The 16691-nt window shown below is 43.6% G+C and overlaps 1 protein-coding gene across 3 annotated transcripts in view; it reads right to left on the bottom strand.

The window, feature by feature from the left end:
- The window catches only part of Slc18b1 (solute carrier family 18 member B1), a 29122-nt gene that overhangs the window by 11256 nt on the left and 1175 nt on the right, over nt 1-16691 (bottom strand). For 2 of the 3 annotated variants that reach the window (XM_038340328.1, XM_038340327.1), the window contains exons 2-6: nt 16292-16431; nt 8708-8803; nt 8303-8376; nt 6537-6684; nt 2880-3036 (exon numbers count right to left, since the gene is read on the bottom strand). In XM_038340328.1, coding sequence (XP_038196256.1) covers nt 2880-3036; nt 6537-6684; nt 8303-8376; nt 8708-8803; nt 16292-16348 — 532 coding nt within the window. In that variant the 5' untranslated portion in view covers nt 16349-16431. The remainder of the gene's footprint in view (nt 1-2879; nt 3037-6536; nt 6685-8302; nt 8377-8707; nt 8804-16291; nt 16432-16691) is intronic. The other variant, XM_038340329.1, reaches the window with a different exon arrangement.

Below are 16691 nucleotides of genomic sequence, written 5' to 3'. Positions count from 1 at the left end.
ACACACACACACACACACACACAAAACCTGTCTTGAATAACAAAAAATAAATGAATAAATAAAACAGCAACAATAACAAATAATAAAGATTAAAATAATCTTTAACTATAGAAGATTTTAACTTTTAGTCTACCACATTTCTTGTGCCTACAAAAAGCTTCATCTGTTAACAGTCTACGGCTCAGTGGTTAAGGACACCGGCGGCTCTTGCAGAAGACACGGGTGCAGTTCCCAGCAGCCACATGGCAGCTCACATCCACGTCTATCTCCGGTTTGGGGGAATATGATGCCCTCTTTCTGACCTCTGCCGGCACTGGCAGTAGACAGGCAGGTGCTGACATGTGTCACACAGGAAACCGCATGAAGGGTGAGAATGAAAACCCGGTGTGGATTTTCATCAACCTGGATCAGACTCGGGGAGTCTAATAACAGGTGGTTTATTCCCAATGTATTTAAGTCCAGGATAATTTGGGGGAAAAAAGTTCCCTGGTGGAATACAATTCCTGGAGCACAGGAAATGCAATTACATCAAAACGCAGCTCAGGGTACATGGCCTTTCCTCCAGGAAGATGGATTCTAGAGGGTCACTGCCTGAACTAGTTTAAAGGCCTAAGGATCCGATCTGATCCGCTCTGATCTTGCCCATACAAATAGCATAGAGGCCATTTGGGCTATTAGCTGCCTTCGGTCCTGATTGTAGGAGCCTGGGGGAGCCCCTGTTTATAAGGGTCATTTAGAGTATTAGCCACCTCCGGCCTGGTTGTAAGAACTGGATATGGCCTGCCCCAACAGATAATACAGATCATCAGGCTGTTAATCATGTCCAAGTCTCTTCTCTGCGTTCAGGACAGAAGAACAGGTTTTTTTCACCTTTCCCTTTGGAAAGGCAATCCTGTATGCTTAATGTTCCTGGTTTCTCTGGAGATCTGTGGGCTCAGGACCTTAGTGCCATGCCCCCAACAATGCACATGGGGCACAGACAAACACACAGGCGAAACACTCAAACACATAAAACAAGTAAACATAAAAAAATAGTTACATTTAAAATAAAAGAATGTATAAAAAACACTTGTGAAAAGGAGCCCTTCCCTGGTTTAAGTGAAACCTGCTGGGTAGAACATAGAAAAAGCTACAGACTATTCCAAGGGTACTTGGAGTCCCCGAGGTTCCTCCAAATCCTGGTAGGATTATTCTCCTTGGAGAGACAGAACTCCCTGATTTACGAACACCTGCCCTGAAAGGTGACAGAGACAGGAATGTGTGGAGTCCATTAAAAAGAGCTGCATGTGTGGTGTCCTGCAAAGGGGAGGTCTGAGAAAACCACTCAAGAAAGATGACAGACGGCATAGGCTGAGTGGGCAGAGGGAGGGAAGAGTTCAGAGTCCACACCACAGGACAGCTCTCGGTCAACCCAGCAATTGCTCGGAAGGCTTTCAGGAGACGGTGTTTGTTTCTTGGATATAAAGACTAGATTTTGAGTCTGCCTGCAATCCCATCATGCTGCAGGCAGAGACAGGAGGGCCAGCCTGGCCTACAAAATGAGTTATCATTTTGTAGACCCTATCTTAGAAAAAAAATTTAATTTATAAGTAAAAATTATGTCACTCAGCAGTGAATGACACTGATGTTTGTACACATGTGTGAATGGGTGTGTAATAGAATGAGTAATTCCAAGTATTTACCAAATGCATTACGCTTTACCCCACACGCTCATCATTTTTAGTCATGAGAATATTTATAATCTACTCCCTTAGCAATGTCCAAGTGCAGTGGTTTTGCTTTCTGAGGCTGTATTTCCATACTGTCAACAGTGCTATATAACATAATATTCAGAGCTCCGGGCGGTGGTGGCACACACCTTTAATACCAGCAGAGGCAGGTGAATCACTGAGTTTAAGGCCAGCCTGTTCTAGGATGACCAGGCTACGTAGAGAAACCCTGTCTCAAAAAAAGCAAAATAATGATAATAATTAAATAATTAATACATAACAAGTAGAAAATTCCAGAAACAAAGAATTTCTAAGTTCTAAATAACTTTAATTATAGTAGTTCTACTTGTTTTATACCTTTATTATTGCTGATCTCTTTTTATGTATTATCTATTTATTTTATGAGTATGTGGTGCTTTGCCTGTGTGTATATCTGTGCCATGTGGCTGCCATGTGTTCTTGTTGTTGTGGAAGATAGAAGAAGATGCTCTATCTTGGGACTGGAGCTACATGTGGTTTTGACCCACCACATGGGTTTTGGAACTTGAACCCTGGTCCTCTGCAAGAGCAGCCAGGGCTCTTAACCACTGAGCCAACACTCTAGTCCCGTATTGTTGATCTTTAAAAGTTAAAAGTTAAATTAAACTTTTCATATGTATGTGTGCATATATGAAAACATGCTATAAGGGGGTCTTGGTGTTTTGGAAATTGTTTGAATGAACTTCCTAATTACTCAGGTAACATTATTTTCCTTTTCAGATCTTCGATGGGGTTGAAGACTATATAAATGTAGTTACTTTCCTCTCATCACTTGGCCAAGTTATTTATTATATAAGACTTAATCTAGTTGGAATAGGATATTTGTACTTATTGTATATAATTTCATAGTGGGTTTAGAACTCTCTTACTTAAACAAAAGGGGGAGGTGTTGCGGGAGCTCCTTCTGCTCCTTCAGCCAATAGCCGCTGAGAGCTCTCTAACTGAGCGGCATTCCTAGGCCTTTATAAGCAAAAATTATCATAAACTAACTTATCCATATTTTAGGAAACAGAATCAGTTCTTGAGGGACCTACAAAGAGGTTTTACACAAAATATATGGTAAATGTATTGTTTACAAAGATGCAAAAGTAAAGTTAAAATTCTAAAATGAGTATTAAAGATTGAACTTACCGTAACTAGGCAAAATACACAGGTTGAGTGGTATCATGAGCAGAACTAGGCACCCCAGAAGAATAAATGGCATCTCGTAGCCAAAGGATTGATACAAAAAGCCACCTAAAGGGGGACCTACTATCAACCCCAGTCCAGAAAAAACCTCAAGGCTCCCCTAAAAGTGAAAAAAAAAAACAAAAGAAAATTTAATTGTATTATAGTTGAACAATTATGACTGTCAGGCATGATGGCGCATGTCTTCAGTGTTAGCACCTTGGAAGCAGAGGCAGATGGATCTCTGTGAGTTCCAGGCCAGTCAGGGTGACATAGTAAGATCCTGCCTCAAAGTGCCTGGTACTGTAAACCTAGCCTACCTGTGGCTGGTGAGGTCATGTACTCTAGAGGAAACCCTACTAACTGCCATTTTCCCAAACAAGTGGACTTTGTAACCACATTCAAAATATTTATCCTTACATTCCCGGATAAGTGTAATTTCCACCCTTTACCAAAGAAGCTTCTTTTTGGAGCCAATAGAGACCACTACAGAGACCTAAAACTGGTCAGAATGCAAAGCCAACTGACCGCAGGATGCTCAAGGCCAGCTGACACACCTGCATCACAACACCTACCACCGAGCCTCAGGGAACACCAAGGAATAAGGGGCAGAAAGATTGTAGGAACCAGAGGCCCAGGACGGCTGCAGCCAAACAGTGTCCTCTACACACGACAGGAAAGCTGCACCCGTAAAATCTCAACAATACTGTCACCTAAACAAGGTAAGCAATGACTACCTGGTCTGACATGTCAGTGGATGGGGTAGTTTACAAAGCTTTATCCCCAGATGAAGAGCTACAGGCAATCAATGGCTCCTAGAAAGCGAGAATCAATTTTCCCCAGGAGAGAGCCCCCTGATAGGTAGGTTATCCAACCCAGCAACAGTAAATGGGCTCAGTTGAGGCTGTATTTACAAACACACACACACACATATATACACATAAACACACATATACAGAGGTACATACAGATACACACATGCACACACACACACAAACAGTAATTAAAGAGGAGAGCAGGGTGGAAATTATGTATGAAATTTTAAAAATTTTAATGAAGGAACTATGAGAGTACTACTTGAAAAAAGGTTTTTAATACGCACACACCTACACACACACACACATACACACACATTTGTTTATACATTAATGTGGTCACACTGTTTGCAATGTCAAGCTAGGTGTGGTGACAGGCACCTGGCGCAATCCTAGCACCCAGGAGAAAGAGAGGCAGGCAGCAAGACCAGGAGTTCAAGGTCAATGTTTGAGTGTTCCAGCCAGCTTGAGTGAGAGACCCTGTTCTAAACAAACAAAAACAAAAAGATGCAAATGATTTAAATACTCACTAACAATTTAAATAAAGAAGATTATATCAGTACAGTGGAATTGTACACAGCCAAGAAAGAAAGAATAAGGATAGTTTTTATACATAGACACCGAAGACCTTGCCTGTGAACTTGTTGGTATAATCGGCAAGTTGTTAAGCAGTGTGAGGAGTATGCTGTGACATGTGTAAAGAAAAGGAGGGGGGGGGGAAATCACGCTGGCATGGCATATGCATATACACGTGCGTGTGCGCATAGATACACAATCTTGGGAACAAGCCGCTTGGAGCAGCTCAGGCACTGGGTGCCTGGACAGCAGATGTATATATGAAGTCAGAACAGCAAAGGTATGTCAAACATTTACTATATTATATAGTCCATCTTATAACTTTTTACTTTTACTCGACATAAGATTAACTAAAGGTAAATAAGACAGACCTATGGAAAAGATATTACTGTTAAAAACACTGTACCGTTTTAAACCTTTAAATATATCCAATCTTAAGATCCACAGAGTACACAGAGCCCTAGAGATTAACTAATGTGTGGAATGCGTTGGCTTTGGCTGCAACTTTATGTGGAAGATCTGGAGGGCAAGTCTACTTTCTCCTGCCGATCTCAAACGTCAGTCGATGTCTGCCACCACTGTAGGAATGTCCGGGACAGCACTGTCCAGGATGTTCTACAGAACATCAGCTCTTTCAAAGGTCAACAAATTTTATGTGGAAAAAGCTGGCCCTCAGCCATGCAGAAGCCAGTGAAGTCAAATTAGATGGCACGCCTCAGAGGAGGCATAAGTGCTCTGGCCATTTTCAAGATGACCTCTGAGACCTCTTGCATGCATGTGGGGACAGTAGAGGAAAGATGCTCAGGAGATGAGCCCCTGTTGTGAGGAGAGGAAAGCTATGGGCAGTTCAGCCACGACCTACTCACGGGATCACAGGGAGGCAGCAAAATGCTACTCAGAAGAACAAAAAATGATTTTAAAAAAAAAATGAGGGTGGGGAAGGACGCATGAGAGATGGCCCAGTAGTTAAGAGCCCCTGCCGAGGACCTGAGCTCTGTTTCCAGCACCCACAGGGTGGCTTACAGCCATCGTAACTCCAGTTGCTGCGGACTTGATCCCCTCTTCTGATTTCTGTAGGCCCTGGAACACCTGTGGTACGTATACATACATGCAGGTAAAATGCGCAAACACTTTAAAAAAAAAAAGAAAACAAATCTTTAAAAATTATTTTAAGGGTGATTTTAAAAACTGGTTGGGACCGATGTTTCCTCATCAAGGTGCCTATGCAGAGACCAGGAAGAGCACCTAAGACATTCGGGATCACTGCCTTTTTACTTCTCTCTTTGGATGCAGGGTCTCACTGTGTAGCCCTGGCTGGTCTGACACTTGCTGTGTGGACCAATCTGACCTCAGCCACAGAGATCCACCTGGCCTCGGCCAGCAGAGTCCTGGGATTAAAGCCATGAGCCAGCATTCCAGGCTTCACCGTCTCTGTAAACCCTCTCCTCCCACGGTAGAGTTGCCACAGATGGTTGTCGTAAGACATTTTGATTGCATTTTGACAATAAAGTTTGCTTTGAATCAGAGGGTGGAGCGAGCTACCAGGGGACCAAAATTAACCATAGAGGTGTTGGAGGACTGAGGACAGATAGATAGGAAGTAGTAGTGCAGGAATTAGAGGGGGTCTCGGCCCTTTTGGATGGAGGAACGAAAGAAACAGGTCACCTGTCCCTCGTCAACCGCTTCTCTGATCATTCAGGTTCTTACCCTGATATCAGACTCCGGAGTTTTTATTGATAAAGATTAATTAGGCCGGGTGGTGGTGGCACACACCTTAAATCCCAGCACTCGGGAGGCAGAGGCAGGCGGATCTCTGTGAGTTTGAGGCCAGCCTGGACTACAAGAGCTAGTTCCAGGACAGGCTCCAAAGCTACTGGGAAACCCTGTCTCGAATAACCAAAAACCAAACAAACAAAAAAAAATTAGGTAAAAATTTCAGAGGGTTGTCATTTATTTGTTTTTGTTTTCCAGAAAGTGACTCGCTGTGTCACCCACGCTGGCTTCAAACTTTTGATGCTCCAGCCTTCACCTCCCAAGTAGTGGGTCACAGGTACATGTCACCACACCCAGAAATGCTGTGCTTTTTATTTTCACACTTTCCTTCGGGAAATAGAAATCACGAAAAAAGGAGGAAAATACACCAGAGAGTGGGGGAAAGCATGTAGAAACAGATCAACCAAATGTTCTGCCCACTTGGAAAGGAAAGTAGGAAACAGTTCAAATTACATACCAAGACAGTAGCCACATTATTTGGGAAAGCCTTTGCCAGGATAGAAGACGACGCTGTGATTGCCGCACCAAAGCCTATTGCATCTACGATTCTCACCAGAAAACACATGGAAATAAATATGGGTCCTTCTGGAAGTTGGTCCAAGACTCTGAAAAAGAACACAATTGCCAAGTGTCAAACTGGTTCCAATTTTTTAGTGCACCTTGCTTCTTGAAGACGGCCATACTAGCCAAAGTTATTAGATAAAGTCTCTTTGGAAATCTCCCAAAGAGTTCGTTGGTCACACTTTCTACAGGGATTGCTGTTTTTAATGTTCGTTATAATTTGAGTCATAACAACAGCTTAGCTGTCCCCTTCTGGTTGAGATTTCTAAGATGATAATACTAAGTAGACCTCTTTGGAAATCAGAGGTCCCCTGGACCTACAGAAGACTGGTGGCAGGATCCACCTAAAGTATCACAATCAGAAGATACTCAAGTCCCTGACATAAAAAAAAAAATAATGCTCATCTCACCAAGTGCATTTCTACTTTTAAATATTTGCTGATGTATTATGGTGCTGTGTTGAACCCAAGTCTTCGCCATGATAGTTGGCAAGTACTCTGTTCAGAGACAGTGTTTATAGCCCTTAAGTTACTTCCTGGATACTTTTGAAACCTGGTACAATGTAAATGCTCTGCAAACAGTTAGTACACTTCTTATCGGAGAATATGAAAGAGCAAGGCCACACCTTTAATCTCAGCATTCAAAGGCCTAGGCAGGTAGATTTCTATGAGTTCAAAGCCATCTGGGTCTACATAGCAAGTTCCAGGCCCCTCATGGCTACACAGTGATACCCCGTCTCAAAAACAAGAGAAAAGGAGGGGTCTAGGGAGCTTGTCTAGGAACATTGCACCACAAGAGGAGAAAAGCAGGAAGCTAAGAAAGATTTCCGAAGATGTTATTTCAGCACCTGTAACCCGGTGTCTCTGAGCTGATCCTGTAAGAAACAGAGTCTCTTTTTCTAGACTCAGAAGACTACTGAGTTCCAATCATGAGCACCCACAGGAGTCCTGGTGGAAGAGTTTGGGAGCCACCCTTCTGTTCTCTCTCTTGCTGTTTTACGACAGGGTATTCCTGCGTAGTCTACGCTGATCTCGAACTCAAGATTCTCCTCCATTGTCTCCCAAATGGCTAGGATTCCAGGTGTGCAGCACCAGGTCTGGTTCACCAGGCAGCTTAGCAGGTGACCTTGGAGAGCTCTCTTCTTAAGGTCAGTGACATCTCTGTTTGCTACCCACCCACCTGTACCACTCACATGTTACTCATCTGAGAACAGAGTAGTGATTGGTACTGATGGGTTTAAAGAGCCATTTATTGCTGGGCGGTGGTGGCGCACGCCATTAATCCCTGCGCTCAGGAGGCAGAGGCAGGTGGATCTCTGTGAGTTCTAGTCCAGCCTGGTCTACAGACAGCCAAGGCTACACAGAGAAACCCTATCTCAAAAAAAAAAAAAAAGAGAGAGCCATTAGTGGGTGAGTGATGTGGTTCAGTGGGTAAGGTGCTCACACCACACACTTGGCAACCTGAGTTCAATACCTGGAATCCATGTAAAGGTGGAGCGGAAGGAACAACGCCACAGCACTGTCCTCTGTCCCCCACGTGTCAGCACCCCCACCAGACACAAAGAACAATAAAAGTTTAAGCAAAACTTCAAAGCCGTTAATATTTTTGCCAAAAGACTTTGAAATCCGCCAGTGTGTCCTAACAGATTAGAAAGGTACTTACCCAAAGAGAATTGTAACTCCTCCTGAGATAAACATCCCTGCTATAAACATAAATTTGGCTCCAATCTGTACAAGCTATAATAAAAGTCAAAGAAGAGCGATAAATGGATTGCTTCAGCAAGTCTACATTTACATAAACAAATGCACTAGATCAGAACATAGAAAATTGCAGGAAAGCATGTGTAAGTTAATGCATGAAATTAATTAATTAAAAAAATGGTAATACAAACTGTATATAAACATGGAAGGGACTAACTAATCAACCACCATGACAGAACTGTGGCATAATTCATAAAAATGTAATACTATCATTTCTGTATACAGAGACATTCTAGATTGGCAAATTACAGTAACATGCCACATGATTTTTCAAAGCTAAAATATGTATATGAATGCTAATACTTACGTATTTTCCGAACACTAAAGATGCCAGCAACTCAAATAAAGCATAGCATCCGAAGATCGCCCCAATCATGGTGTTGCTGGCCCCCTTCTTTTCTGCCTTAGAAGAAGCAGAAATGGGAATAAAATTGGAAAAGCAAAACAGCATTGGTGGGAAGACAACAGAATTGGGTCAGAACAGCACCTTGTGACTTTCATGTATGTATAGTAATTTCCAAGATTTGGAGAGGCACTACAATATTCATAGAACATTGTTTTTGTAGATATTAACTTACCAAGTAGCAGGTTCCTTGTGATATTTTCATACATACTTAATTTTGGTGTGGCTCCTGCCCCTACTCTATCTCTGTACTCAAACCTTCCCATTTCTGTCATTTAAAAGGTTTGTTTTTAAATAAGTAGGTTAAGGAAAAACAGGAAAGTAGATGGTAAAATCTAGACACTGATATGAAATAATTCACTTAGGATGCCTATAAAGAATTCCCTTTATCTGGATAAAAGTCAGTATTACAGAATGTTAAACACACACACACACACACACACACACACACACACTACTGCAGATGAGGAAACCTGGACTCTTCTTTCAGTCATGGGACTCAGGAAACAGTTGATGTGACCGACTTCCTTTTTAGTGTCATTTTTAGTTGCAGAATTGCACTCCACCAAAATCAGAAGCAAAAATAATCACATGCCAGTTGTCAGTTCTCGAAGAAAATAAACAAAACCAAAAATCCTCAAGAAGAGGAAATCCTATGAATGGCAAATGGAGTCATGCACGTCATGTGAGGGCCCAACGGGTCTGCTCCATGACTTCCGCCATGCTTAACCTGGGAAGAGTTTGCCTTCCTGTGAGCAATGCAGACAAAGGATGCTCCGCACCGTCCACACTCTCCTGACACCCCAGGGCATTTCACTCCCCATATGCAGGAATTATTAACGTATATAGCCTGTTCCACATGGACCTCTGAACTTTGCTACAGATGACGTAGTCCTTATTCTGAATCGACTTCTGTGTGTGTGCCTGAGTGTGAGTGATGGAGGAGTGTTTATGTGTTACTTTCATTATTAATAAAGAAAACTGCCTTGGCCCTTTAAGAGAACAGAAAATTAGGTAGGCGGAATAGACAGAACAGAATTCTGGGAGAGTTGGGGAGACGCTTCAGGCAGTCGCCATAGTGAGTCTCCATGCTGCTCCTCTCCGAGATGGACGCAGGTTAAGATCTCTCCTGGTAAGCCACACCTCGTGATGCTACCCAGATTACTAAATATGGGTTAAAGGAAGATGTGAGAATTAGCCAATAAGAGGCTGAAACTATGGGCCAGGCAGTGTTTTAAAAGAATACAGTTTCCGTGTAATTATTTCGGGTGTAAAGCTAGCTGGTGGCCGGGTGGTGGGACGCAGCCCCGCCGCTCCCCACTACATGTGGGTATGTGCCCCACCTGTGTGCAGGATGCTATGGAGCACGGGTCCAACACAACAAGCAGTTGTGAGCCACTGTGTTGGCGCCGGGAACTGGTCTCATGTCCCTTGCAAGAGCAGCAAGTTGTCCTTAACCACTGAGCCACCTCTTCAGCTCCTAACTGTGCAAGTATGGCTGCCCTGGGAGCCCTAGTGTGGTGGTGGCCATAGACAGAGCTCTCTGCTGCCCCCTCTGGGAGCCTGAGAAGTTCTTTTCAGAGACCTCTACTCAGCTGAAGCCGAGCTTCTTTTTATTTTATTATCTTTTTATGGTTTTTTGAGACAGGGTTCAATGTAGCCCAGGCTGGCCTAAGACTTGCTGCGAAGCTGAGGCTGACTTTGAATTCCTCCTGATTCTCCTGCAGAGCTCGGTCTCCTAAGTACTGAGATTATGGGCCTGTACCATCACCTTTATGTGATGTTCATATGATGCTTGGGTCCAAAGACAAGGGCTTTATGCGTGCTAGACAAACATGCTACCAACTGAGCTGTGTCCCCAGCCTGAAGCCCGTATTCTTTACTTCACCGTAGAGAAAGAATTTCAAAACAAGTCAAGGGGCTGGAGAGATGGCTCAGAGGTTAAGAGCACTGGCTGCTCTTACAGAGGTTCTGAGTTCAATTTCCAGGAACCATATGGTGGCTCACAACCATATGTAATTTGATCTGGTTCCCTTTTCTGGCATGCAGACTGAACACTGTATAAATAATAAATAATTTTTTTTAAAAAAAAGACAAGTCAATATGAAGCAAAGTGGGGGCTTAGTATGAGGTACAGATGGAGTTTATTATATTTTAAATAGATTTAAGAATAGACACTGGCTAGAGAAAGAGGGGGTGGAGCTTAGGGATGGAGAAAGGCACTTGTGAAGGGTTAGTACACCCCCAGATGTGGGTGTGTGCCTCTCAAGAGAGGAGCACGCTACCCGTCTTTACAACAGCCATGCAAATGTTCCCTTAATTTTCCCTGTCTTGCTTCAGATCTCCATATTGGGCTATTGCGATATCCATTTAAGGGTTAAAATATGCTTTTACCTGAGCATGTGATACACACCTTTAATTCCAACACTCAGGAGGGTGAGGCAGGGAGATCTCTGTGAGTTTGAGGCCAACCAGTTCTCATAGCAAATACTAGGCCATCTAGAGCTACACAGTGAAACCCTGTATCAAAAAAAGGAACAATTTTTAAGGATGAACTATGCAATTTGGTCTGAGAGTGTGAAGCCTGACCCTCACGTGGCTGTCCTCTGAGTCAGCAGTCACTTCTACACATCTTTTCTGTGTCAGGCTGCATGTTAACTATGAGTATTTATGGGCAGGCAAGTGGTTTTAATTTGTCCTTTTGCCACAGCATCAAACAACTCTACACAGGTGCACATACCTGAAAACCCTCCAAAATGAATCCTTGGGTCTGGGCAGACGGATGAGCAGTTAAGAGCAGCTGTTGCTCTTGCATAGCTCACAACCACCCATAACTTCAGTTCCAGGGAACCTTGTAGATATTTTGTTTGTGTTTTAGCCAATAAAGCTTGCCTGAAGATCAGAGTGCAGAGCTCAGCCACTAGAAGGCAGAGAGTGGTGGCTCACACCTTTACTCCCAGATCTTGGAGACAGAGGCAGAGGAATTGCTGTGTGTTCAAGGCCACCCTGGGCTACAATAGATTGAATCTGTCTAAAAGAAACAGAGCTGCTCACACAAAGGTGATCCCAGCACTTGGGATCCCACACCTTTAAACCCAGCACTAGGGAGGTGGAGACAGGAGGGATATAGCTGGGCAGAGAGAGAAAAATCTAGGATGGGAGGAAACAGGAGCTCATTGCAGTCTGAGGTTTGGTGGAGGCAGATGCAGGCCGGAGGTGCAGTCTGAGGACAGGATCGCATATTCAGATGAGGATTTAGGAGAAGTAAAGGTCTCTCTAGTGGCCAGCCGCACTGTTTCTCTGATCCTTCAGCTTCCACCCCCTAATATTTGACTCTGGGTTTTGTTTATTAAGACCAATTAGAATTTGTGTTACAGAATCTACCCTCTTCTGACCTCTGAGGGTACTGCATGTATGAGATAAACATACATACATGCAAAAACTAAGTAAATCTTTAAAATATTATATATATACATACATATTGATATATATTGATATTTTGAGACAAGGTTTCTCTGTAGCTTTAGATCCTGTCCCGGAACTAGCTCTTGTAGACCAGGTTGGCCTTGAAATCACAGAGATTCCCCCCCCCCTCCGTTCGGCCTCCCGAGTGCTGGGATTAAAGGCGTGCACCACCACCACCCAGCATATATTCCAGAGGGTTCTTTCTCATACCCTGAGGGGAGGAATATTATAAAAAGAACAAAAAGAACCTGTCTGTCATGCGTGACTGACTTTCTACACCCAGTCCGTAAACTATCATATCCACAAGGCCCTGAAAACACAGGATTCAGAGTTTCTACACAGCTGAAAATGTGGATGTTCCTAATGCGAAACATGTCACCCAATGCATTACCTCATGTCTAATAAATTCGTACTCGTAAGTGTTTCCCTGGATTCTGTGGCCAATTAAACAAATCAACTGAATCCAAGGAGGGCTAACTTATAGTCAGTCACAAGATCCAGGTTAGACAACAGGGCTTCTGCCGCTGGCATTTGAAGGCATGGGGCAGTCTTGGGACTGCAATATCTCAGGTGACAGTCGCGACTGTCCTGGATTAGGGGACGCTGCTGTGGCTGCTACGGAAGAACTGCTTGCTGGAGAAAAGGGAGACATCACTATGCTTTTTGAGGCCACAGGAGAAACTGAATTTCTGTTGGTTTTCCCCTTCTGTGCTGGCTAGTTTTATGCCAAATTGACACAAGCCAGAGTCACTGGAAAGGAAGGAGCCACGATTGAAAAAAAATGCCTCAGCAGGCGGATCTCTGTGAGTTCAAGACCAGCCTGGTCTACAAGAGCTAGTTCCAGGACAGGCTCCAAAGCTACAGAAAAATCCTGTCTTGAAAAACCAAAACAAACAGACAAACAAACAAACAAACAAAAAGCTTCAGGGGCAGTTAAGAGCCTTGGCTGCTCTTCCAGAAGCCCTGAGTTCAATTCCCAACAACCACATAGTAGCTCACAGCTACTAGATTGTAATGGGATCTGGTGCCCTCTGCTGGCCTGTAGGTGTACATGATGACAGAGCACTCGAAAAAAATTGCCTCAATAAAATCAAGGTACAAACCTGGTAGTGGTGGCATACACCTTTAATCCCAGCACTCGGGAGGCAGAGGCAGGCCTCAAACTCACAGGGTCTCTGTGAGTTTGAGGCCACCCTGATCTACAAGAGCTAGTGCCAGGGCATCCAGGACTGAAACCCTGTTTCAAAATAAAAATAAATAAATTAAATAAAAAAAATCAGGCTATAGGCAGTCCTGTGGGGCATTTTCTTAATTAGTGATGGATGGGGCATGGTTGATGGAACCACCCTTGAGCAGGCTCTATAAGAAAGCAGGCCAAGCAAGCCATTAGAAGCAAGGCAGTAAGCAGCACCCCTCCATGGCCTCTACATCAGCTCCTGCTTCTGGGTTTCTACACTATTTGAGTTCCTGACATGACTTCCTTCAGTGATGAACAGATGTGGAAGTGTAAACCAAATGAACCCTTTCCTTCCCAACTTGCTTCCTGGTCATGGTCTTTCATCTTAGCAATAGAAACCCTATCTAAGACACACTCTAGAACCTTAGAGCAGTAGTTCTCAACCTGTGGGTCACAACCCCTTTGGCAGGGGAGGCATATCAGATATCCTGCACATCAGATATTTACATCACAATTCATGACTACAGTTATGAAGTAGCAGCGAAAATAAGTTTATGTTGTGGGGAGTTCCCCACAACATGAGGAACTAACTGTATTAAAGGGTCACAGACTTAGGGAGGCTGAGAACCATTGCCTTAGAGGTCATAGCCTTAGGGGTCATAGCCTTAGGGAGGTTGAGAACCACTGCCTTAGTGGCTCCCATCACTTATTTTTTTCACAGAACCCAAATCTCTGATGCTCTCCCATTGAGCAAGTCCTGAGCATACATTCCAGGGAGGCAGAGGAAGGCGGATCTTTGTGAGTTCGAGGCCAGCCTGTTCACAAAATAAGTTCCAGGACAGCCAGGGCTGTTACACAGAGAAACCCTATCTCTAAAAACCAAAAAAAAGAAAAACTAAATAAATAAATATGTCATTCACTCTGTTCTCCCCCAACCACATCTGCAATGGCGCCCTCCTCTCTGCTATTTACCATAGAAGCTTCTCTTTCTCACGCCACACCTCATCTCACCTGAAAAAGTCTCAGTACCACGCCTTTCTCCTTGGCTCGATTCTGCCCAAGGATAGCGAGGCATGCATCCCTCCCTCCTCAGCATCATCACTCCTGGCCATCTTTACCTTAAAGGATACCCCAAATCTGACTCAATTCTCCTCCTTCTTTCCTCCTGTCCTTTTCTGATATTTTTGGTTCGTAATGAACAAAGAAGACAGGGGCACTTGTTGGCTTTTCTTTGCCTGGGCATATCTACAACTCAATGAACCCAGAGTAGGAACTTAACCCTCCAGGGAAACTGGACTAACTGGGAAAACCCTTCACTTCTGAGACTGCTATTTTAATGTAACACAGTGGGGATCCGCGCTATTCTCTCTCGTTACAGGATGGTTGTGGGCATCAAATGAGTGGCAACATGTTTTGGAAACCGTGAGTGTTGCATGGGTATGGAGCCATGTTGTTCCTTTAGCAGAAAAGCCTCTCTGGTAGCACACCGAGTGAAGGATGGCATGCTGTTAAGGCAGTTTGAGAACTAAGAAGTTATCAGTGTGCTGTAGACCAAAACGTTGGCAAGATGCACAAAATAAATGTGTGGACATATTGTCTGAACTTGTCCAAACTAGTTCCCTTCAATCCGTCTTACATGCATGGACTCCACAGTGCTGGTGGACCTGTGTGCCACCAGCTAAGGTTCCTAATACCACGTAAAGGGCAAAGATTAGAGGGAGCCTGGCAACGCTAATCAGATTCCTTCCTTTGTGTAAATGTTACTTCTGCAGTGCATAATAAATGCAGAATGAATCTCCTGGCCTACCCCACCCTCAGAGACAGATTCCGACTGCACGGCCATGACTGCTTGGAGCTCACTTCTAGACCAGACTGGCCTCCAAATTCCTAGAATCCACCGCTTGCCTGTGCCTTCTGAGTCCTCAAATTAAAGGTGTGAGCCACCACACTTGGCTACAAACAATCTAATTCTAATTATATTTAGAAATATATATATTCCCCAAACCAGCAGACAGAGGTATAGTCTTTTGGCAACATTGGCATCTGGTCATTTGGTGAATCTTTTTTTCATCTATAGGAGCTAAGTAAAGATTAATCAAACTTCATGGTAAAATAAATAATATTTAGAAAGTCAAGTCTATTTTGGGAATTACCCAGCAAGAGGATGTTCTTTTTTTTCTGATATTAAACATTAAGAAATTTTTTTGGCAGGGGAAGAGAGCGAGGGAGATGACGCTAGGTAATGTGTTTATTGTGTAACCCAGAAGACCCACATAAAACGCTGAGCTTGTCGGCACACATCAGTAATAGCAGCCCGGAAGGGTTCGGGGGAATGGAGGCACACATCTCTAAAAGGAGCCCTGCAGGGTGGAGGCAGAGGCTTGCCTGCTAGCCTGTCGAGCTGAACTGGTGAGCTCCAAGTTCAGTAAGAGTCCTCGTCTTAATGAAGATGCCTGACATTGACCTCTGACCTCTGTGCATAAATGGGCTAATATCCATCCCCAACACACACATACATATAGCATACACATCGTCATATAACACACAGAGATAGTACCTATACTGTAGGCACAATTTTATATTTTATTTTGAAGAATTTTAATTATGTATGTATGCATAAGTGTCTAGATGGAGATATTTACATGTGAGCACAAGATTCCTCTGGACCTAGCGTTAAGGATGGTCATGAGCTTCTTGATGTGGTTGCTGGGTGAGCTCAGGTCATCTAGAAGAGTGGGACAAACTCTTGACTGCTGAGCCACGCCCCCTCCCCATAATCTTACATTCATATTCTTAAAATTAGAGCTTTCTAAAATTTAGTTTATACAGATATAAAAATATCTTACCTCCTTGGGGAAAAACGGTCCAAGGATGGAATATGCCATCATGCAACCCAAGTTCATGGAAGCTGCTGACACCAGTACGTAAATCTGTTCTCTTGAAAGTCTCCCGGATGTCTCTCTTGTACTTCCTCCAAAGCCGTCCCCTTGAAGGCAAGCAGACTGCTATTATACAGGCGTAGTTGGGATTCTGGGTAAAACACACCAGTGACATTTTACTGTGGCTTTAGTAGACTCTGAACACACTTGCTGAGCTAAAAGGCTATTCTAAATATAGCCGCTATGACCCAACAAAACAATCCTGGAACATCACTACAAATTTGGAACACTGTTTTCATGCATAGACTCTTCTGTTAGAATTTCAGTGCAGAAAATAAGCCATCTGATCTACCTTGACTTCCAGTGA

The sequence above is a fragment of the Arvicola amphibius genome, chromosome 8 (genome assembly GCF_903992535.2).
Source record: "Arvicola amphibius chromosome 8, mArvAmp1.2, whole genome shotgun sequence".
Lineage (NCBI taxonomy): Eukaryota > Metazoa > Chordata > Mammalia > Rodentia > Cricetidae > Arvicola > Arvicola amphibius.
This window is presented reverse-complemented; position numbering and strand designations above follow the sequence as displayed.